Source organism: Solea senegalensis, linkage group LG19, assembly GCF_019176455.1.
Source record: "Solea senegalensis isolate Sse05_10M linkage group LG19, IFAPA_SoseM_1, whole genome shotgun sequence".
Lineage (NCBI taxonomy): Eukaryota > Metazoa > Chordata > Actinopteri > Pleuronectiformes > Soleidae > Solea > Solea senegalensis.
Window position 1 is genome coordinate 14179353 of NC_058038.1, and position 24066 is coordinate 14203418.

A 24066-nucleotide genomic window follows, 5' to 3' on the forward strand; every position below is an offset into this window, starting at 1 on the left:
GTAAATATGACTTACAATGAGTAACAGAAAAATGGCAACTAATAATAAGTATTGAATAATAAGTACTTGTGTGACATGACAACAAAACATGTTCTCTAGTTCAAGGCTCATGGACGTGATAATCTTGATCTTCTAAATCAGACATTCGAGGATGTCATCTTGAACTCAATATGTTTGTTGTTTAGTTAAGTGTTCCTAAATGAAAATTAATTTAGCTAAATGAACAGATGGGACTTTAAATGATATGTTTAACCTAACCGAGTGGTCATATTAGCCTGCTTTACAAACCTGGTCCAACATTTCTTTGTTGAAATCATCTGGTGCATCCGTTTAAAAATGCAGTATTGTCACTCCTGTGTGTTTTGTGTTTACCTCACAGTGTGGTGTCTCATTTCAGTTCAACTTGTCATGTCATTTCAACATTGTAAAAGCACCAACTGAGAGGGTCAACGGTACACTGTTTAAAATTTCTATCCGGGCGTGACCGAGAGAATCGACGCTGCCTTCACAAAGCTGAAAAGTTCCAGAGATGTGCAATTAATACCTCTTCAGAGGATAGTGACAACCACTGTCTGTGTCTTAGTTTGCATTTTTTTTTTGCATAGTTTTATGTGACCTTTTAATGTTCTTAAATAACAGTTGGCCATTGTTTGTTTTCAAGTGACCTTGTTTACCTTGCACAGCACAGCTGCTTCAGTGAAGCCCCAGTTTAGTTGAGAGAAAAGAGCAGTGTTTCGGAGGATAGCAGATTTTATTTTTCTACACATGTTTGACATGGAAGTGTCTACGATGTCCATTCTCCGGTTTTCTGCTAAACCATTAAAAACTGCTGATGTATTTATGTTTATGTATTTGAAGGTCTGTGTGTTCAGTGTCGTTTGAAGCAGACCTTCTGTTTTATTCTTACTTTTAGGTTTTTTTTATTATTATTTGGAGGAAGAGTTGGAGGGATGGGATGTTGAGGTTTCCATACATGCTGCTGTGAGAAAGAGCAGAGGTCCAGCAGCTGGTGTTTAATCCTGGGTGCTGTGGCTCTTATCTCAGTAGAGCACCTCAGCCTGTCACTATATGCCTCTGGAAACACTCATAGAATAGGCCTCATGGCTGATGACTCAATAAAAAGACGTATATTAAGATTTTTTGTTATTGTTTTTCTCTTCTGTATTTGGGTGCTTCTTGTTAGATATGTATATGTATATATATATACATATATATACATATATATACACATATATAAGGTTTTCTTTCACCCTCATAAAAAAAATGGAAAACATGTTTATGTCACTACTCAACATGGTTATACTTTATAAATACTTTATAACCCCTTGTTGGTCTCCAACCGGAACACTTTAATATACATATTTTATGCTTTGTTGTTTGCTGCTTATCCACACGACTGTGTTAGTTTGTGTCTTTATTTTAGATATAAACCAGGACGCAGGTGATCAGTCACGGGCTGAGGTAAAGAAACAGGAGAAGAGGAGGTTGAAACTTTGAGTTGCAGGGGCTGACCTGCTCACAAAGATTAGACCATACTGACCGGGAGAGTCACAGAGATGGATGATACCAGAGTGAGGCTGAAGCAGGAGGAGGATGAGAGGATGGAGTCTGGATCATCTGCGTTGGACACAGACCCAGAGGACGAACGTACATCCTCAACCACCTTACCTTACAATGAAGAACTAACTCATAAGGTGATTATATTTGTACTTTCTGTCCTAACATGTTGATTTGATTTGATTTGGATTAATGTATAGCAGTAACTTTTTAATAACTTTCAAAGGTAACTCACCTCGGTGATGGTTTCACTGAAGCTGATCATCCATCCATTATCTAACGCTTTATCCTTCACCAGAGGGTCGCAGGGGGTGCTGTGCCAATCTCAGCTGACAGGGCGATAGGCGGGGTCACACCCTGGACAGTTCCTGAAGCTGATCATCTACAACAAATTTATAAATCAATTTATTATTATTGTTAATAATGATGCACACATTTATTTATGTATACAACACATTAGCGCACAGTGCTTTCCTGAAAGTCGTACAGAATAGGAACAAAGAATAAAATAAAAGAAGACAAAGATCAAAACCACATGTTCGACACATTGTTCACATTGTTGCCTCACAGCAAGAAGGGTCACCGGTTTGGATCCCAGTTCAACCGAGGGCCTTTCTGTGTGCAGTTGTGTGTGGAGTGTGTGGACAGACTGGTGATTAATGAAATTAAATCCCAGGTGAATGGTACGAAAACAAGTGCAATATAATAACCTTAAGATATTTTTTAAAATGCAATAACATCCATATTCATTACATTGAGACCTTTAAAGGTGCTCTTTTTTGTCCCCTGTACAAATGTCTGTCAAAGCTAATGAAAGTTCTCTTCGGGAGACTTTCATCAGATTGTTTCTTCAGTGCTGCAGCTTTTCTGAGTGTTTGATCATTTTGTGATTTGTTCAGTATTTATATAATAAGTGCCGCGAGCCAAGAACAGACTCCTGCTTCCTCAGCAATTAAACTGGAAGTTATATTTATTGTTTGGCCAAGTTGCAGGCAGCCTGCCAACGCAGTCTCCACAGAGACGGATTCAGCTTTTTGCAGGCTCAAATTAGTCAGCTAGCGTCTTTTATTTAAAAAAAAAAAAAAACATTAAATATTTAAGCACTCTAGAGAAACCTTTTTTTTTCTGGCTTTCAGCTTGACACAACCCTCCCATTTATCCGGGCTTGGGACCAGCAGAGAACACTGGATGTGGGCCCCCCCTCGTGGCTGGGGACAATTTAGAAGCACTCAAGAGAAACTGAAAAATAAAAAGAAATCTTTTTATGAGCCACCTGCTGTTTCTTAATTCTGGTACATTTTTCAGGAATAAGCTTTAATGAGGAAGCTTAATGTGAAGCAGTTTTTCAGGACGATACGGCTGCTAAGTTGCGAATTACAGTGAAATCTGTGTGTGTATGGACAAGAAACATCTGATTAAGGGCTTGATATTTATCCTTTAACTGCAGATAGAAGAATAACTTTCCTCTGAGGATGGATGCTTATGACTGCGTGACTTATAGTCCTATGCAGTAATTTCTTTCTCAATCAATTATTGGAACACATCCAGAAAATACAGGAAACATGTATGCAGGTTTAAAAGAACAAATGATTTAGGAACAAAAGCACCTTCTAAAGGTTAAAGGTTACCCTTACACCTGGCTCTCTTAAATTCATGTTACTGGTAAAACCTGTGTTTGTTCCACAATTTCATGTCAACAAACATCTGCAACAAACAAACTGCTTGTTCCCTAAGACTGTAGATCACCACCCACTGGGTTAATTGGACACACATGACGGCGCTGGGTTTCCTCCACATTTTTAAAGGGAACTATCTCATTACGACAGATCTCTGGGACATGTTCACAATGAGATTTCTCCAAACAACATGGGGAAATCTCATGTTGTCATGGAGACTAATTCAGGCATCTCTGTCCCCGCCACTGTAGGGCTACAATAAACCGTACGATTTTGGTTTCCATGAGGACTCCTGGTCCTGAAAAGGTCCCAAATACACGTGCACACACATAGTCTCTGTTTGCTTCCTGGAGATAAACGACTCCCTTGATGCTGCTGCTCTCTGCTCCGACAGCTTTAGTCCTGGGAAGCGCTTACATGCCAACATCAAAATTTGATGAAGGAGGCATAAAATAGTAATATGCTGATTACCCGGGTAAACGCTGCACGACTTCCTCTTCACACAGTGAGTCATCCTCACAGCGGCAAGTCTCTACAGTTCCACGAAACTCTGCAGCCGACCTCACCGAAAACACTTATCATACTGTATATGTGCTCCATCCAACAATGACACAAACACAACTTCATGTAAAGATCATTTAGACACACACATAATCTCCCCCCCTGTATTTGCTGAATAAAAAATGTACTGCTTCACTCAGCATTTTAAAAGTGTACACCTTACAAAAGGAACCAGTCACTTTGTCATTTCCATCCTGTTCCAACTGCTCAAACTGTCGTGAGGTCGGGGTCTTTAGCGGCAGAGCAAAGGCTGAATGTGCAGAACTTGTGGACGTCAGTGATTAAAGTGGATGCATTGTGGGTTGCAGCAGTGCGCGGCACTGCATGCTGTAGTGCTGCACCATATGTGGGCACTTTGAAATCACAGATAAGGAGATGCTGGCTGGCTTGCTGGAGGAGGAGGAGAGCGAGGAAGAGGAGGAGGAGGAGGGCGGGTGATACAGTTCAATAAAAAAAAAAGAGGCAAGCATCTGCTGCCAGGGAGCTCCAGGCCGGACTCAGCAGCTCCCTGTGCGCCGATAACCATGACGACAAGGCCGATTGATGCCTACACACAGCGATGTAGTGTCAGAACAGCAGATCCCTGTTAGGACGTCACAGGATCATGAGAACTGATGGTAATCACACCAACTATTTTATATGTGAGTTAAAAAGTTTTGGAATTAACAACCCAATAAAAAAACAATATAATCCAGAACCAGTTACCATCTCTCGCTCTCGTGATATTATGATGTTTTGGATCAATAAAAAACCTCTATTGTACGGCTATCAAATGAATGCACAATAATATTTCATGAGTTCACACAAACGGCTACACGGTGGAGTAGTGGTTAGCGCCGTTGCCCCGTGGCTTTTCTCCTACAGTCCAAAAACACGCAGCGTTTAATTGGACACTCTGAATTGACCGTAGGTGTAAATGTGAGGGTGAATGGTTGTTTGTCTCTGTGTGTTGATCCTGTGATGGACTGGTGAACTGTCCAGGGCGTGACCCCCATGACCCTCATGTGGAGGATGGAGTTCAGACAAAGCTGATTAAGCTTATCAACTCTACACAACTCGCCCCTGTGTATCTCTGTCTAGCAGTGTTTAGATCTCTTGTTGCCTGGCGACAATTTTCTTTTCCTGCAGCATGTTGAAACAAACGGAGGCGATGGCAACATTGCGCGAGTAAAGTCAGCAAAGACGGTTGCGAACAGGTCGGAGTGGGACTCAAAACATAGAAAGGTTTCAGATTGAATAAATACTTCTTGTCTTCACACTTCCTCTGTCAGGTCTGATAGTATTGCTTGACAGAGCCTGTTTTCAGATACAGCATATAAGTAGTGTTACATTGCTTCTGTTCACGAAGACCAAACAGAGGCAGAATAATAACATCAAGTACACACTGCAGCTTCTGATTTGGTACAGTGCAAATACACAGGAGAAGGAGAGCTTCTCATACACTGATATGATGATCAGCAGCGTCTTGTGTACTCGTGACTCTCTGTGACTCTCTGTGCAGACGATCCAGGTGGGAGACAGTGGAGTGGGCAAGACATCTCTGCTGGTCCAGTTCGACCAGGGCAAGTTCATCCCAGGCTCCTTCTCTGCTACGGTCGGCATTGGCTTCACGGTGAGTCCACGATTCTTGTCCTCCGCCAAAGGAATAAAAAACCCATGTTTTTTGTTTTTGCCATTCTCTCCGCCTAACTCCATCTGCTGTGCTGTTGACTTCACCCACGTGAAGAGAGAAGGACACGCTGTCACTTTGTGCTCAAGTGCTGTGAAGTGTTTGATTCCGTCAGTGAGTGAGTGAAGTGCAGCATGAATCAGTGGAGTTCTCCAGTGTGGGATGGAGCATCTTCTCACACTGCATTCATTATGATGGCGACACTGCGTGTGTGTCTGTCCTTGCATTCGGTAGCTCTTTAGGACATTTTTGGGCATAAATAAACCTTGTCAGGACCAGTACTCCTCATGGAGACTGGGTCAAGGGCTGATGTGCCCCTGAGCAAGGCACATAATCCCCCATTGCTCCCTGGGCACAGAGAATAATGTGTGTTTTCACAAATTCACTATGACTGAGAATAACTCATTTAAATTCTCGACGATGACACTGCTACGATTGAATGACTGTGAAGAGCTGCTGATGATTGTCGTGGTGGCAGGCTGTTTGCTGCTGGATGTTTGTAAGTGATGTTCTGCTTCATGACATGTGTGTGTGTGTGTGTGTGTGTGTGTTACCCTTTGTGTCAAGCAAAAGACAAAAGGAGACAAACAGAAAAGACTTATGGCTCATTTGGTACATTCTTTTTCTGAAGTGGCAGTGACAGCATTGTCATTTTGCAATAACATTGTGTTTGTTTGTTCAAAACCCCCTTTAGAAAAATGAGCTGGATTTAAAGTCAAGTGTAAGACAGTAACAGCAAATTCACTTTAATGTCGGGGTCTCTGCCATCATTCTGACAGGGCTTGGCTCAGATGTTAAAAATTAAAGTGCCTTAAATGCACACAAGCTGAGGCTGCATCCGGTGTGCTGTTTCATGGGAAACTGTTTGTTCCTTTGGGCTGCTGTGAAAACATGGCAGCCTTTGGCAAACGAGGCCCTCGCTTAACCCTTTAACACCTCCGTCTTTTTTGCTTATTTTAACCATAAAAGGGCCAGAAAGTGTCCAGAATAACTTTCAATATCTGGCAGTTATTTACAATTCACTGCATGTTAAAACACTGCAGTTGCACATGAACACCAGATTTTGCGTGCTAAAATTGAAAATTGAACCGTTTAAAGTAACATTTGTTTGAGTTTCTGTCTCAATGTCCAAAAACAGGCTAAAAAATGGAAACTGTTTACAGGCGTTTTTCCAACCCTCTCCTCTCTGGTGACAAAGGCGCTGAATCGCCGGCTTCCTGCAACAGCTGGTTTTGACGTGCAACTTCTCAGCTTTCAGAAACCGCTGGAATTTTTCCGATAGCACAAACTGTTGCGTCATTGCAGTGATGCAAAGCACGCTTGTGCAAATGTGTCATGTCAAAGGGTTAAAGCACATATAAAGGGCTTATTCTAAGGCTTTGAAACCCACTTTTTTATTTTAAAGCTGTTATAAACTCTGTAAATAAAACCTCCTAAACTGTATTTTAAAAGCTTTCTCAGCCTTGTCTTTCAATCCGACACTTTGGGTTTAAAGGCACTCCCTTGTGTCGCTGCTTCCTGTGCAGCTTGCGAGGTGAAATACACAGATGCTAAAACACAGCGAACCTTACGAGGTTTCGTGTTTTTAAATGTGGATACTGTGTGACAGGCTGAACAGATGTTACAGCCTCCACGTGATCTGCTCAGAATCAAACCAGTCCGCTCACAAAATAAATCACGGCCACGCCTGCAGCTGCTCGCAGAGCGACAAAGGTCATGTGTTCAAACACGTAATTACACGTCACTTATGAACACAAGTGCTTAACATAAATGATCCCCGACTGTGTATCATGAGGCCTGTCACCACAGAGGAAAGAAAGGGTCTTACTTGAACACTAGAGGGAGACAAACACTGCAGAAAATAAGATTCATTTCAAGACTTGACTGTTAAATTAAGTCTCTCAAACCATTTGGAAAAAGAGTTGACATGTTAATTAAATGAGTGGCTTGGCGGGAACATATTAGATCATCTGTTCCTGACACGACTGTGTTATATACAATGAGTTTTCCTTAAATTATGGGAAAAACAAGTTACGATACACTGCGTTCATCATTTTCCCACCCTCTGTTTTATTCTGTAAACACTTAACTTATTATTGGACTTCAATAATTAGGACTGAAGCTTCCCCTTACCACACCAGTATGTTTGTCTTAAACAACCTCTCCACTTTCAGCCGTCTTATATTTCAATGCAGAGCTTAATGTTTCTCAAGTGGCAACTGTTTACGACGTCACCCATAAGCAGCTGAACTCCCGCCTCCAGAATCACAATTTCTTTTCTGACACCTTGTTGACATTTTTGCAAATAGAAGTACAGAGATGTCACTTCCAGTGGTAGCTATCAGTCACATGGTGTACGCTCATATTATGTGCCATTTTCCTCTAAATGGGAACATCATTTACAAAATTGGCATCATGTTCTGAAGAAGGCCTGTAACTATAGTGAGTGAGACTATTAACTCCTCGGGGAGATTTTTACTGACGTTATAACTCAAGTGAGAAGTCGACTCGTTTTCCTATAGACTTCCATTCAAATTGAGGGTTTTTAGAGTTTGCGGGACTCTTGCATTTGCAGCAACAAGTGTCTTTCTGCATGGAGTTGCATCCTCCGACGGGTCCAAAAACATGCAGATTAGGGGGAATGGACAATCGAAATTGAACATAAGTGTGGGAGTGAATGGTTGTTTGTCTCTATGTGTCCCTGTGATGGACTGGTGACCTGTCCAGGGTGAACCCCGCCTTTCGCCCTATGTCAGCTGAGATTGGCACCAATGTCAGAGGACATTTCCAGCTAGTGCAACCTCACCAAACCCAACATTACGTCTTGTTTATTTTACAGTAAATCAGTTGTACATGTAGTACTGCTAAATTTGCATCTATGGACACTATACACGAATAATGTGTGGTTTTCAACTCAAATTCAAATCAAAACAATGGCTGGGATATGTCAGGATATGATTCCATCCATGATTTTTTTTGACATCACTCCCAGAAAATGGAACACATCATACATCCATATGTCATACAGGGTCTATGGTTATTCTTCTCCACTGATCAAGACATTTTTGAGGTGGTAGTGAGGCTTTTTACGCTTGGTAACATTTGCAACTCGCTGTGTTTGAGTAACTCTGCTGGCAACCTGAGCGTCGGATAGCTATAAACTGCTTTATATTGAACGGCTGGCTCTTGGCGGCGTGTGGCACAACAGTGCAAAACAACCACAACATAAACAGTGTCCTTTCTAATTGCGAATAAACCGGCTGCACCATTGTTTTCAGTGCAAGCAATTTCAATTTAACATGTTTCCTTAATCTCCAATGACACATCCCAGGGTCATTTTATGACCCATGTAATACTTTTATATTCCTTTAAAGTAACAAAAGGAAAAGAAAACTAGTTTGGTTTTTGGAGGAGCAAAGACAAGCTGATATAATGGTCATGTTGTGGGTTTGAATCCACCAGCTCACAGTTGAGGCTGGAGTGTATAACCGGGACTCTGTGACCTCTTCAGTGACCCTGCACCACATGTGGGGGATGAGTCACAAACATGTGGGCACAGGTGACCGCATGTTCAGCTGCTCAGGGACAAACGGCGTTCTTTTTCTCTCTCTCTCTCTCGCGCGCGCGCTCTCTCTTTCTCATAAAAAAATAAAGACAACCTTCAGCGTGTCCTCACACACTCAGTTAATCATCTGCCCACGCCAGGATGCACCGACAGAGACATGTTTCCGCCTGTTTGTCACCACAGCTTCTGTGGCTGCTGCTGCTGCTGCTGCTTCATGTAGACGCAGACACTGTCGCCGCCGCCTGTGTTTGTTTTTTCAACTTTTGATCGCCGCTCCCGTGTGTTGACAGAGTGATTTGAAGGTGTTGTTGTTGTTGTTGTTGTTGTTGTTGTCTTGTGTTTGGGGAGCGCTCGCTCGCTCGCTCGCTGATAATTTTTTGCGGCCACATGCAGTAGAGTATGCGAGCAGCAGCGGGGCTGGAGGCTGGCGGAGACTGGCACTGAGCGGCGCGTCTTTTCTTGGACACATCCCGGAGATACAAAAAAAAACAAAAAACTGAGGTTTGGCTCTGCATAGCCTGCACGCTCTTCCTTTGGCATTGCGATGTCCACGAGAAAGACATCGTTGACGGAGAAGCAGGCTAAAAACGGGACGTCAAAATATGTGCTGGAGCGATGCGCTTCTATCAACGAGTATTATGATGTTGCCTTCAAGGTGTGTATACTCGTCTCTTTTTTTTGCAGGATGTGCATGTGTGTGTGTTAATTTGGCTTATTCTTTAGCAGTGGGACAGGTGTTTAACGTTGACTGTTTGACACAGTAACAAGTGGGTGTAACTGCAGCAGCTGCATATGATTATACAGTGGACTCCGCATCTGGAGAATGTGCACAGTTCATGTAAAAGCAGCAACAATCAGCTGATTAGTCTGCATACATTAAACCCGACCAGGCTGTGTTTGCGCACCCGACACAGTCATGAAGCCTGTGTTTGAATGTGCACCACTCTTAATTCTCCACATCTCTGATAAGGATTTCTTTGTCCGCCCTTTTTTCTCATGCAAATATTTGCTGAGGGTGTCCAGTACTTGTTGCTCCTCACACACACACACCCATTAAGTATTTATAGAGGCTGCACGGACACACCTGCCACCTGTTTTATTAAGACAATCAGTTCAAAAAGGCAAAAGTTGAAGATAACCTTTTTGTTGTGTTTAAATGTGATTCTCCACAAGGCTGCAGGTCCGCATCATCATCACATGCCTCCGGGTGGATTGTGTAATTGCACATGGATTCTCGCTGTTGTTGTAATTATATCGATCAGTTTTTGGAGAGCGATGCTTACTGAGAAAGAAGTAGGGGAAAAAAAAATTTGTTGAGAGCAATAATTAGAAAGTTGGCTGCAAACATCTTGAACAGCCTCTCCAGTATTGGCAGCATGTCACATGCTGGTGGCAGCTCAGTCAACAGTGCATCACAAAAGTAAATGTAGTGGTAGCAGTTTTTTCTTGTCTCTTCTTCCTCTCCCTCATAACATTTGAATGAGCTGACACATGGAATAAAAGCTTAGCAAGTAAATAAATATTAAAGGCGAGACTTGATCATCACGGTCTTTGATTTTCTTGGGTTTGGCTGGTTTATATCAGTCCAGATTTTCATTGTGATCTTTAGTTATTTCACATGATTGCATGTGACACACAACACCTCAGTGTTTATTGTCCTCCTCTGGTAGATTAGTGATGCTCTGCCATGGTGTGAAGGCCGTCAGTCATGTCTGTGTAACCTGTTGTTCTTCTCTCCGGTGCTGGGTTTGCTTCAGGTGATGCTGCTCGGAGACTCGGCCGTGGGGAAGACGTGCATCTTGGTGCGTTTTAAAGACGGTGCGTTTTTGGGAGGCAACTTTATAGCCACCGTTGGAATAGACTTCAGGGTGAGAGAAAGAGTCGCCAATAATGTTGTTCGTTAATACCCATTCACTTGTTTGTCATGTGTGTGATATTCTTGGGAGAAAGCACTTGTAGTTGTCTACTGTTCAGAGACATCTGGCCAATTATCGCCTCCACATCTCCACTACGAACACTTCATCACTTCATCGGCGATGGTGGCACCAAATGTACAAATTCTCTCACCAAGCCGTCAAGTTCACAGACCACTTGTGCTGCGAGTTGTCGTGGACAGCTTCATAAATATCACGACAGATGCCTGCCTACGTCCCTGTCTCCTGGAAGGATTGGCTGCGGCTCATCTTGATCCTGGAGGAGTCACACTGCTGACAGACCAGCTTTTACCTATCACACACACACACACACGAGCACAGTGGCTGCTGCTGAATTTGGAGCCACATTTCTATATTTCGTCCTCTGCTGGGGCTGAACATCATAATAAGCTGTTCAGAGTGCGCGGTCTGCTCATTCTGCCACCCGTCTCCACTAAGCATTTCTCTCCAACCGAGGCGAAACACTCACAATAACGATAAGTGTTTTGAAGAGGGAGATTTTGTTGCATTAGCGATGATGTATTGTCTGCTTTGAATGGTGGACACAGGGCAACATACTGGGCGTCTATTGACAAGTGGAGATGTTTCATTTTGGCCTCATTCATGCAAAAGCAACAAGTTACCGTCCATTCATGAAATGCTTTGAAAAGGCGGGGAACTGGCCTATTTATACTTACATTCACAAACAAGCTGGATTAAATGTCTCTTCATGCGCACAATGGCTGCATTACCTTTTGTCTTCTCACTTGTTTGTGAACAAGGGCAGAAGCTCCATAGAAATGGAGTCACCTCAGACTCACACAATTGTCCTCCGCACACAGAGAGGCTGTTGTTGCATGACCGGTCTATTTTCGGCATGCTTCCTTGTAGCCGTTACTCAGCACGCAGGCTCCTCACACGTCATAATTGTTGGGGGAAAAAATGGAAACCCATAGCAACTAATGCAGGGGTTGAACCATGTCCATTCTGCTCAGGCAGAGGATTCAGCAGGTGGCGGCTCTGGCTGCCAGTGATGGCATCGCACACATCGTTGACATCTCTTGTTTTTGTGCATTTTTCTTTTTGCGTGTGGCTGTTTTTGTGTTCTCAGGAAAGGCTGGGGCTGTCTGTGATAACCTCAAGTTATGAAATGACTCAGGAAGTGCTGGTTTTACGAGTCACACTTCCTTCTTCTCAGTCGCACTCACTCACTCACTCACTCTCCCTTCTCATGCACGGAAATGCAGCAGTGATAGTTGGTAGACGGTCAGGGAAACCACAGTTCTCCCTGACCTCCCTTAAAAGAGAGCGTAGAAAAGCTGGTGTTTTTGTGTCCTTTCATTCGAGCGACCACGTTAAACACTGCATGTTAGCGTAACCGTAATTTCCACTTTACTTAATTACCTTGAGTAGTTCCAAAAGGTCGCCACATTTAGTTGTTTTAGCTGGTGTGTCTTAACTATTTTTAGGCCCTCACAGGAAACAAGAGGGCACCCGTACAGGGCTGAAGAAAATGAATGGGGGAGTCAATTGTTATGCTGCCAGTTGTCTTTCTCACTGTTGTGTAATTAAGTCTAATCTCAGGACCTTGTTGTTATGTGGGCGTCGCAAATTACTTTCTCTGCCAGCATTCAAAGGCATTTTTAGCTGCCTTGCTTCTTGTGCCTCGCGCTGAGCGTCTGAGCTCCGCCGACATGTTTGTCATTCATCTGTGTACAGTTTTGGGATCACTGTAGTCTCTGAAGCATATGCTGACTTGTCAGTCTCTCACGGCTCTCGCTCTCTCTCTCTTCTTGTTTCTGTAGAATAAAGTTGTGGATGTCGACAACCTCAAAATCAAACTGCAGGTAAGAGCATGTGCACCTAAACTCCGAGTGGGTCATGTCGACCCACCAAATGACAAATCCTCTCTTTCCATGGCCGCCATGTTAACCAGAAATCATCTGGTCAATTATGTTGCAATGCAGGTCAATCCAGTTGGTCTCTGCTTTCTTGTATAATGTAGTGTAAGGGATTACTGTATCTGTTTAAGGTACACTACATGCCTGTCTGTCATCATAACCTGTTTGTTCAACACTGAGTGGGAGGCTTGTCAGAATTCAATGCCTCCACTCAAGGAATTTAGCCTTTTCTCCTCTGCTGAAATCTGATAATTGATATTTTCTACAAAGGCTCAGGCTCTGTAATGCAAGGTCGACCAAAAATGTCTCTTAATCTGACATTAAGGTGACTGGATAAACAAAAAAATGGTTTATAGGACATTATTTTTTCAAAATGTTTTCTCTTTTATTTCAATAGCAAAATGAAAGTGGCCCAGAAACCACCTCTGATCTGGCTGTTTAAATCTGTGTGTGTGTGTGAAAGTTGCATTTCCAGTTGCTTAAACTTCTTGGTTCAACTCAAACGCTCTAAGTTGATGTGTGGTTTTTTTGTTTTGTTTTTTTTGGTTTGTCTTGCAGATCTGGGACACAGCCGGCCAAGAGAGATTTCGCAGTGTAACGCACGCCTACTACAGAGATGCCCAGGGTGACCTTTACTTTCTATATTTCAGTTCCTTGTAATGTGTGCGTGTGTGTGTGGGGAGATTGTGTTTGGGGAGGTTGAAGTTGTAGTTAAAAGGAACCTGGTTAGATTTGTAGTTTTTATTAGTGTTCAATCCTGTGTAGGTGTTGATGTGTGTCTTCATATGACAAACTGCTTCTCTGTGGCTTTTTTTTTTACAGCGTTACTTCTGCTCTATGATATCACCAGCAAGCCATCATTTGACAATATCAGGGTGAGACTCAGATTACTTCTCTCTCTCTCTCTTCATTTTCACTTCCTGCTTCTAAGCCCTCTGAGGCGTAATGCTTCACTCTGTCTATTTACATGCAAAGTGTGATGAGGGCCAACATGATGCTATCATTTTCTTTGGTTACGCGGTTCCCAGTCGAATTTAAAGCAATAAAAATGTTCAAGGATAGAAGTGACACAGTTCTGCCATGATTGATTAGATGACAGTGAAAATTTAACACGGCACATACGGGAGGGTAAACTGCTGTATTTTGTGGTGTGTGTGTGTTTGTTCTCATCTATTTTTCCACCACCGTCTTTCATACTTTTTTGAAGGCTTGGCTGACTGAAATACACGAATATGCCCAGAAGGATGTGGTCATCATGTTGCTCGGCAACAAGGTGAGCGAAGCTTCCTTTTTGCGTTACATAAAAGAATCACAAGGATAAGTGGTCCCTTAGCACAGTTTTTTTTTTAACACACTCTTATCACACTCAGACAGACATGAGAAGGCTTAAATGCCAGAAAATGCCTCCGCTGTGCAGCACATGCATGAATGTGGACGGTCACTTGCCAGGTTTTAAACAGTCACGCGGTCACAGTTGGTCACTGATGTATGTTTTTAATGTGCACTCGTGTCTGTGGAAATGCTGAGGTTCCAGTGAAAATGCTGTTGCTTCCTTTGCAGAATTCTTGCAGTTGAAAGTGCACGCGACTGCGTTGAATTGTCACCCAGATTTATATACGGTCATTATGACTGGAAAACAATGAGCCACACAGAATCCACTTGCTTCAAGCTTCTCTTGCGTGAAACCATTTTCCTCACAGTGCTGCTGGTGATGAAGAGAGACATGTTCATGTCTCTCTTCATCACCTGCAGTCGTTGCTAAAATATCTAAAAGCTCCCTCTGGTGGTTCAGAGAAGAGTTGCCATTCTCATGGGCCATGGATGTCACACAGCAGCAGCTCATTATTTGCTGTAAGAGCAGCTCGACTGGTGGCGTCAGGCTCTGAGAGCACAGCTCTTCTGCTGGAGGTGGCCTCTCTGACATCTCATCAGTCCTGAGCTGTGGCTCAGCAGGAGAAGCCTGATAAGGCGACGTGGAGGCGCTGACATGATGGTGCATCACTGTAGCTAATGGCATGGTGTATCTGTAACCTTTCACCTCTGCCTTGATGACTTGTTTTCTCTTTCCACCGCTGGCTTACAGTCAGACATGACTGCAGAGAGGGTCGTCAAGACGGAGGAAGGGGAGAAGCTGGCGAAGGTAATGTACAGTGTTACAGCGCCATGTGATTATATTATTCAGGATTCACCCTCCACTTGCTCTTCTAACGCTCTCGTATCTTAGGAATATGGTGTTCCTTTCATGGAGACCAGCGCAAAGACAGGAGTCAATGTGGAGCTGGCCTTTCACGCAATAGCAAAGTAAGTAATGTCTTCATATTGTAGGGCTCTGTGTTACTGTCTGTCCAGCTCGAAAAGACAGAAATCCAACATAAGTCAAGTCACTGTATTAGGTGACTTGACTTTTATTTATTAGGTTTGTTATCTCACATACGTGATGACAGACGGAAGACTTGAGATAAAAGTTTTCGCATTTTCGCCAGACCTGACCTCCTAAACCCGCTCAAAAATGACAGAAAAGGAATAATAACAATAATCTGAAGGAAAACAATAAGTTCCTTGCACTTCATACTAACTAGGAAAAAGAGTGAGATAAAAGGATAAAAGCTCTCCACTAATTATGATTGAATCTATATAATAATGAAGAAATATTAGACCCACAGAGTCGTTTTTGATATACATCAAAAAAAGAATAAAAATAACTAAATAAAAAGGTGGATAATGTGAAATAGTAATCGTTCAGTTGTGCAACCTCTGCTGGAATGAAGCCACTTATATAACATATATTGCTTTATTATACTAAATTTAGCCTCTAGATCAGTGGTGTCAAACTGGCGGCCCGCAGGCCATATGCGGCCCCTCAATGGATTACATGCGGCCCACCACTTAATGTGTTTAAACACAATTTAATACCAAATATTATTGCTAGCAGTATTTTTTATAATAGTAATAAGACTTTTGTTTGTTATTATCACAGTATTAAATAAATATTACATATTGTTTGGTGTTTTAATTACAGTTATTCTCTCTTTTTGATATTCATAGATTTATTTTGCATCATAAATATGTCACTATACTGAAGTACACATCATTCCATTTCAAAACAAGCACCTTTACATTGAAATTCAGTGAAATATCATCATGAATATCTTTATTGGGACATCAAAGTTGGAATATTGGGAAATCATTTTTAGCTCATATTGCCCACAGTTGTGTTTCCCCACTTTCTTTATCTAGACTAGCCCCCTCCTGACCAGATTAGACACTCATTGGTTTAAAGTGCAGGGGGCCAGCAGGGGGCGCACACTGCTCAGGCAGCACTGACTATGTTTCAGTACCACATTTCAAAAAATCTGAACTATCCATTCAAAGTCACTGTCAACAGGGTATGCAAAGACAGGAGAACACAGAGATGTTATTGATGCTCTTTTTGTTTCCACAGTCATAATCTCCAACATCAGTATTTAAGCTAATGAATCTGTTTTTCAGAAAAAGTCCACTTCAGTGACCGTATTCATTATTTTTTTAACCTTTCTCTGCTGGTTTTTGTTTTGGCTTCTGCGATGACATAAATGTATTCTGTATTATTTTACTCTGTGTCATGAATATTATTTCCTGCGCTCTTCTCCTCAAGCCTCGGACTATTTTTATACTTGTCCTCATCACTGATGCTCACAATCCTCCCTCTGAGTCCTGAAACTAATAGACCCCAATGTTCTTTTTTTTGTTTTGTTGCTAATTTGACGTTTGGTTCCTGTTGACTCGTTTTAATGGGATTGTGCATGTTTGAGGCTCCATGTGGATCTCAAACAGTGGCTGATGTGTGACTTTTCTTGTGAACACACCTTTTCCTATTGAATGGCAGGAAACATGAACAGGGCTGTTATGCTTGCACAGCGTGTTCCTCTGGCAGGCGAGGAAAAGGCCGTGGATGAGTCGGTGTCTTTGTGTGATGGATATTTTATATGCAAGTTAGAAGAAGTGATTAAAGCCTGAGGCTTTTTGATTAAATCCAAGCAGAGAAGGATGTTTCTCTCCTCTCTCTCTCGAGCTTGTTTTATTTGTCTTTTTTTCTTTATTTGCTCATCCTGTCTGTGCTCAGTCCCACACATCCACCCCCTCTGTATCTAACTTCCTCTCTCTTCCTCCTCCTCCTCTCCCTCAGGGAGCTGAAGCACAGAGCAACACAGCAGCCGAATGAGCCCAAGTTCCAGATACATGACTACATCGAGTCTCAGAAGCAGAAGTCAGGCTGCTGCTGATCACCAGGCAGAGAGAGAGACATACTGAGAGGAAGAGAAAGAGGGAGGGAGTGGGGATTGAGGTAAAATAAAAAAAAGAAAATGAAAAAAATGGCCGCTCTCTTACAAAAAGCCAACCTCAGCGCCAAAACTGAGATGCGGACACCTTTGACTCCTTCACTGAGCTGGTAGTTGGACAGAGGTGAATCTGGATTTACCGCCATCCCTTAAAATCTGAAATGTGAAGTATAAAACTCTTTTGTGTCATGTGTATAGAGACGTTTGTGGTCTTTGTGGTGACAGTTGTATCAAAGCTACGAGTCAGGAGTTACAATCTGAAATGCTATATTCATCTGCAGGGACAACAAAAAAAAAGAAGAAGAAAACAAATGTATTATTCTGTTCTTAATAAACAGTAGTTTTATATGAACAATCAAATACGACTGTTGATATGGATATAGCATTTTTGCCATGCAGCTCTCAAATTTGTCTAATCCCAGTTTTACCGGACTGTGAACTGAACCCCCTTTGGCCTTACAGTCTTCATCGTCGTCATCATCATCACCACCCTTTGATAATTAAGTGTGTTTAAGAAGTGGACTTGAGTCTCACAGTCATCAGTTTGTAGCTATAATGAATCCATCTGTTCACATGTGTACTGCTGTTAGAATAAAGCCAATGTTTTGAGGGGTCTCGTCCACTTGTGTGTCTGTCTGTACATTCAATGAAGATGTGGTGAACCCTCGTACTTAAAGATCACTTAAGAGATTCCTCAGCACGCTCCGGTTTGCCTTTATACCGTTCACACGCTCACCGACATTGTTGTGTCTCCTTTTTGGCGATGGATGTTGTCGAAACTGTACTGAACCTGTATTTGTTCTCACGCCGCATTGTGTACTGAACCTGTATTTGTTCTCACGCCACATGTGTATCTGGATTCTTTGCACACTGTTCAGTATGAATGTTTGCTTGTCTGAGTTGCTCAGTGTCACATTTGTCCCTCTGAAGCATCACAGTGATCACAAAGTGCCATGAAAAAGTGCTTTGTTATCATACTATATATATATATATATATATATATATATATATATATCTATATATATATATATATATATATATATACACACACACACATGTATATGTATGTATATATATATATATATATATATATATATATATATATATATATACATATATAAAAAAGGTATATATAAAAGGTATATTTTGTAATGTATGTGGTGTCGTTTTATTGGAGTCAGTCTCATCTGTGTGTGTCTATGTGGGGGCGGGGGCTTGGTAGCAGTAGGGCTGACCAATTCATCAGTATCAACTTAAAATCATTATTTCAATCGGGGTGTGGAGGAACCGCGATGGCCATCATGTGGTCCTAGAGAGGGGTACTTCCTGTTGCCAGTAGGTGGCGCAAAGACTGGCTTTGCAGTTTATCATCGAGGACCAATTGGCCCTAAAAAAGTAGACGGCCAGTGGGAACACAGGATGTGTGTTTTTAACAATAATTCCTACAAAATGTGCAAAATGTTCCTCAAACGTGTGAGTGAAAGAAACAGGTGATGACGATGAAGAAAATGAACCAAAAAGACCATTAGTTGTCACCAATTCTTACACACCGGGACTTTAATTCTAAATGATTATCTATGAAAATAAAAATAAAAATGTGACTCACACGTGTAAGAAAGACTTCTCATCTTTGCATTTGAATATAGAATAATCCATATTTTGATGGTGGACATTTGTCATTGTTCCATTGCAGTTTCATCTTCTATTACAGAGTGAACATTGAACCGAACATTAACTTTAAAGAATGGTATTTAGATATTTTCCTTAATTTGACCTATAGGCAAGAGGTGAGGGAGTGACAGGATGTGCTGAGGTAAATAAGCCACTGTGTGGCAGCAGCTTCCCTTCCTTTTATTTACCAGCATGTATAGAACTCGAGAGCAGTTCACTGTCACCACGGTGGCTCAGTTGTCTTTCAAATGGAAGGGTGTTAGTTCAATTCCTGACTGCGCTAGTTTACATTCCAATGTGTCCTTGGACAAGACAAGAAAACGATGCACTTTATGAAAGTGAGAGTGAATGGATGAGTGGTAAAGGTGTAGTGTAAAAACAGCTTTAAGTGGAAATCAAAACTAGAAAAGTGCTTTATAAATACAGACAAGTTGCCATTTAATCTATAGTGTTAGTTAGAGGAGATATAATAAATAACAATGTTAATTAGTACATGTTATTGTATGGGTCCATTTGGTACTTCAGATCTGTAGAATGAACTGTGGGTGTAGAGAGGTTGTGTTACTGTGCTTGTTGGTGGAGGACATTCATGATTCACTGTGTGGGGCTGTACACCTGAACGCAGCACGCCTCTTTTCCCACTCACTTCTAAATGAGTCACACTCTGCTGACACTTTGAGGAGTCTGTATGTTCTCTGTCATTTACTCTGGAAAAATAAACCTGTTTATTAGTTGGATGATTTCTCGGTAATAACACGCTGCTGTATATGTCAGACATGCTGCTGCTGCTGCTGCTGTGTAGCTTTAAAACTCCAGGGCAGAGAGTGTAGAGGCATCCTGTCACTGTTCTCTTATCAGGCCGGGAAACATTCTCAGCTCAAAGGGTCAAATCCTGCTGAAACTTTTGCTTTAGAAGCTTCTTGTTATCAGCCACAACATTAACACCAGTAACTGTTTTATTTTTTACTCTTGTAGCTGACATGTTCATTTTGAGTTATTCAAACTATAAAGATAATGGAGAATAACTACATAATAGGCTTCACATCTCATTATCAATGGTTCAGAAGGAACTCTCTCAAATCAGGTCATGGATATTCACTGATGAGCCACTTTATTAAAAGCAGTTAGCGTTGTATTAAGGTCGTGGCTGATCAGTGGAGATGTTGAATTAGTGACGGATATATTAAATAACGTGCAAAAACTAAGTGTAGTTGGTGCTGAAGCACCTGCTATTTTACCCTCAGCCCCTTCTGAAAGACATTTATTCATTTATTTTTCAAATTTTATTCTTTATGAACCCGACTAGCATTCATTTCCAATTAAAAGTGTGGTTACTAGAAAAGGTTTTAATCCAAGATTTTACAGTGTAATGTAATTTTTCTATTTCAATAAAAACATTCAGTTATCACTGAACAAACTTTTTTGTAGTAAACTTTTTCACATACACGCAAAAACGCCTAAAAAGATTAGCATGTAACAGGTTATTTTGGATATTAAATATACTGTTAACTAAATGTGTTTAAAAAGCAGTAACACGTGCTGTGCGCATGGAGGAGAAAGTTCACAACATGTGGATAAAAGTACGGCAACCGTAAACAGGGAGAACTCCAAACTCTGGGGAAAAGATCGATAATCTGAGACGAAATGTTTATTTTTAATCCACTCACAGTCTTCATTATGTATTTAGTGTTTACTCCTCGATTCGTGCTTTGCATGAGGGAGCCAGCTGGGCTGTTCCCTGAACGCACCTCCCTCTTCCTGAGTGGGTTTTCTCCTTTTGTCGCAGCGTTCACACAGAGTCAAACCAGCTTCAGATCAGCTTCAGGACCTCCTCTGTCCACTGTCTGACAGTGATCGGCCACAGGATCACAGCAGGTGCGAGGACCAAAACCATACATTTTCTGTGGAAGTGGGACAAGGACGGACTGATCTTCCCTGAGAGGGCGGGGGTCGGGTGTTTTTTTTAGGGGGTACCACTCACTCATTCACACACAAACACACCTCCTCCTCAGCAGCGGCATCCTGAGCAGACCCTCGGTCATTTTCACTGTGAAGCAGCAACAGGTTGATCAGCAGCAGCAGCTCAGTGAAGGCTGAACATGCCGAGCAAGAGCCAGTGTCTGCGCCCTCGGCTGTGCGCGCTGGAGAAAGGCGACAACGGCTACGGCTTCCACCTCCACGGGGAGAAAGGTAAGACTGGACAGTTCATCCGACTTGTGGAGTCCGACAGCCCGGCGGAGACTTCGGGGCTCCGCGCAGGAGATCGACTGGTGTTCGTGAATGGCGAGGAAGTGGAGAACGAGAGCCATCAGCAGGTCGTGTCCCGGATACGCGCCACCGTGGGCTCTCTGGAGCTCATAGTGGTGGACCCCGACACGGAGCAGCTGCTGAAGAAACACAACATGAAGTGTCTGAAGGAGTATGTCACCGACGGTGTCCCGTTACCCTTCGACGACGAAGGGGAGGAAGAGGAGGAAGAGGTGGTGGTGGTGGAGGAGGAGGTTGGTGATGAAGACGCGCACGGAGACGCGCGTCACAGCAAGCCAAACGAGGCAGAGACAAATGAGGAGGTGGTGGTGGTGGTGATGGTGGAGAAGCAGGAGAAGCAGCAGCAGAAGCAGCAGAAGCAGGAGGAGGAGGTGTTGGTGGAGGAGGAGGAGGAGACACCCAGGGAGTCCACGAAGAGTAACGGGGAGATCCACGAGCACGCTGAGAAGAAGCTGAGCGTCAGCTCAGAGAAGGTGAGTGTGATCCAGAGATGAGGAGAAAAGTTTCTGCCTCTCATTCCCACATGCCTTTCCTGCCTTTCCTGCTGCTCCACGCTTTTCTTTACAATAAGTTCCTTTCAATAGGCTGCAGGCTCTCACATTACTAGTGCCCAAGCTGCACTGAATCCATTAAGCCCGTTCTCCTGCAGAGAATAGGTGCTCTGTGTCATGGTTGACACTGGGAGCTGCACCCACATGAACCATGCTGCACATGCTGCCAATCTGAGGGCAGGGTTCAGCTGGCTGGACATTTGCTGTGGGCGAGAGGACAAAAAAACCTGGCAACACTGTGGGGTCATGAAACCAAACTAGACCACGACCTCACTGTGAGTGTGCAAGCCTGACTGGACTCTCACATACCTTTAATTTCTCCTCTGCAGCTGTTTCACTCAGCCCCAAAGAGCAAACGCATGCAAATACCAACCATGCTGTCTAAAGTTAAAGGGATAGATTGTTTTTTTTTTCTTTAGAGGGCCATACTAGTAGAGATAAAGGAAGATAAGGGCCACACGCATAACAAAATATCCACAGAGTCACTGGTCAAGCTGCCACATGGCAAACAATTAGAATTAGTCATTTTTGGTCACACACACACACACACTATGACCTCTGCATTTAACTCATCCTTATTACACTCCAGTAGTGAACACACAAGATGGGCGCAGGAGCAGTGGGCAGCGTTTATCTGCGCCTGGAGAGCGATGGGGGATTGGGTGCCTAGCTCAGTGGCATCCCAACCCTTTATCCATTCAACCAAGGTAAAACGCCCCATGGCAGGATACTGGACAACACATAAATCAAAAAATATGTCACACAACTCTGAGTGTTTTCATTATAAAAGTGAAGTTTGTAGATCCAGAGAGACGGTGGAGGGGAATTGCTGCTATGAAACACTCATAGCGAGCGGAAGAAGATGGAGCGATGGGAACAAACACAAGCAACAGATTTTGTGGTTAACGCTCAGTAAAAAACTGACATACAAGTCTGCACAACAAAGTTAACACTAACTATTTACTGACTGTCGCTAATACTAACGTTTATACTAATGCGACACTTGCTGGTAACTCCAGAGTTGAATGTTTGCCACAAAGCCTGACTGCGTCCATTTGTTTCCCTCCAGGTTCTTGTAAACCTTCAGTGACTATCTGTTGAAGCAGGTCGGGGCATTATAAGGATCAGATATATTCACTCAAGTCAAGTTTTGTGATATATCTGTTGATCTCCGTGGATTTTAAGTGCGCAGTGAACACTGACAGGTTGAATTCAGCACTGGTCTCATTCATTTTTGTCACATCTTACTGCCAACATGGCGGAGTCACGTGACGTCTTTAGTGTGAAAGTGGCTTAAAGTACTTTTTTTTAATGCAATATCTATAATGTAAGAATATACGTTGCTTCCTTTTTGGGCTTTTTTATAATACACAGAAGAAAAGGGGTTATGTAACAGCCTGGTAAACCTCTGAACACTTTCAAAATATAGCGTGCAGTTTGAACGTCATTGATGGCATTGTTTTTTTTCACTTTAAGCACTAAAAGTCAGCTAAAGTGACAGAGGGAAAACACTTACATGACATGGTGTTGTGTAAAAAGACCATAGCTAAATATCTGACGTTGCCACACACCCCACAACAAACAGCAGGAAATAGTTTAGTGTCATTTTTTAAATCTGCCCACGACATGAATTTCTTTTTTCTTTCTTTTTTTTTCAACCTTTGATCTTTGTCTGTTTAACATTATGACTGCAGTCTCACTCTCCGCAGTGGCCACTCGTTGCTGTGCATTGCCAAGCTGTCTGTCTGTGCAGCTGTGAACTCACCACCAGGGTTCTTGTACATGTGTAGAAGAGGGTCTCTCTCTCTCTCTCTCTCCAGTCCTGAACGTCTGTGCCCCTCGCTGCCACATCCTGGATGTTTACCCCTGAGGCGCTGTGTGTCCATGCCTGATTCCTCTCCTCAGTACATTACTGTAGGTGGGAGGAGGAGCACAGTGAGCACAAACAAAGATGCTGGTGGAAGCACAAACAAGCATGTGCAGCAGGGATCAGCAAGTAAATGTCCAATTAGTTTGTAAGCAATTAAATATAGGGCCAAAACATTGTATCTTCATCAGGCAAAAGTGCCTTGAAACGTCTTCAGCCGGACACAAAAACCCACATTAATGTGGACGTTGTCTTTAATCACCGGCTTGTTACGAAGACAAATGTGTGTGAGGTACGTACTCGTACTGTTCACATGACATTAACCCCCCCAAACCTGGCTGTGACACATGACAGCTGCAGTGTTTCTATTTTTCAAACCAAACATTTAGTTTAGGTTAACTGTCAATTCTAGCTTGAATTCTAGTTTGAATCAGTTCATATTTTTTTCTATAGCCTTAGAATAATCCTTTTACTCTATTTACTTTAGGCAAGGGCCTTGCTTTATCGAGGCCACCACATTATGCCACCGCGTTTCTACAGCAGCCCAA

The 24066-nt window shown here is 42.6% G+C and overlaps 2 protein-coding genes across 2 annotated transcripts in view; both read left to right on the forward strand.

Moving 5' to 3' along the window:
* Window positions 1–9131: 9131 nt before the first annotated feature.
* zgc:112183 (uncharacterized protein LOC550410 homolog) lies at window positions 9132–17774 on the forward strand. Its single transcript, XM_044050287.1, has 9 exons — window positions 9132–9683; window positions 10786–10896; window positions 12747–12788; window positions 13401–13467; window positions 13665–13717; window positions 14050–14115; window positions 14926–14982; window positions 15067–15143; window positions 17008–17774. The coding sequence occupies exons 1-9, from the start codon at window positions 9573–9575 to the stop codon at window positions 17102–17104; spliced, it is 681 nt and encodes a 226-aa protein (XP_043906222.1). The 5' UTR covers window positions 9132–9572; the 3' UTR covers window positions 17105–17774.
* Window positions 17775–20604: 2830 nt separating this feature from the next.
* Window positions 20605–24066, forward strand: part of slc9a3r1b (SLC9A3 regulator 1b) — a 37153-nt gene continuing 33691 nt past the window's right edge. The window contains exon 1 of the mRNA XM_044050286.1: window positions 20605–21573. Coding sequence (XP_043906221.1) covers window positions 20932–21573 — 642 coding nt within the window. The 5' untranslated portion in view covers window positions 20605–20931. The remainder of the gene's footprint in view (window positions 21574–24066) is intronic.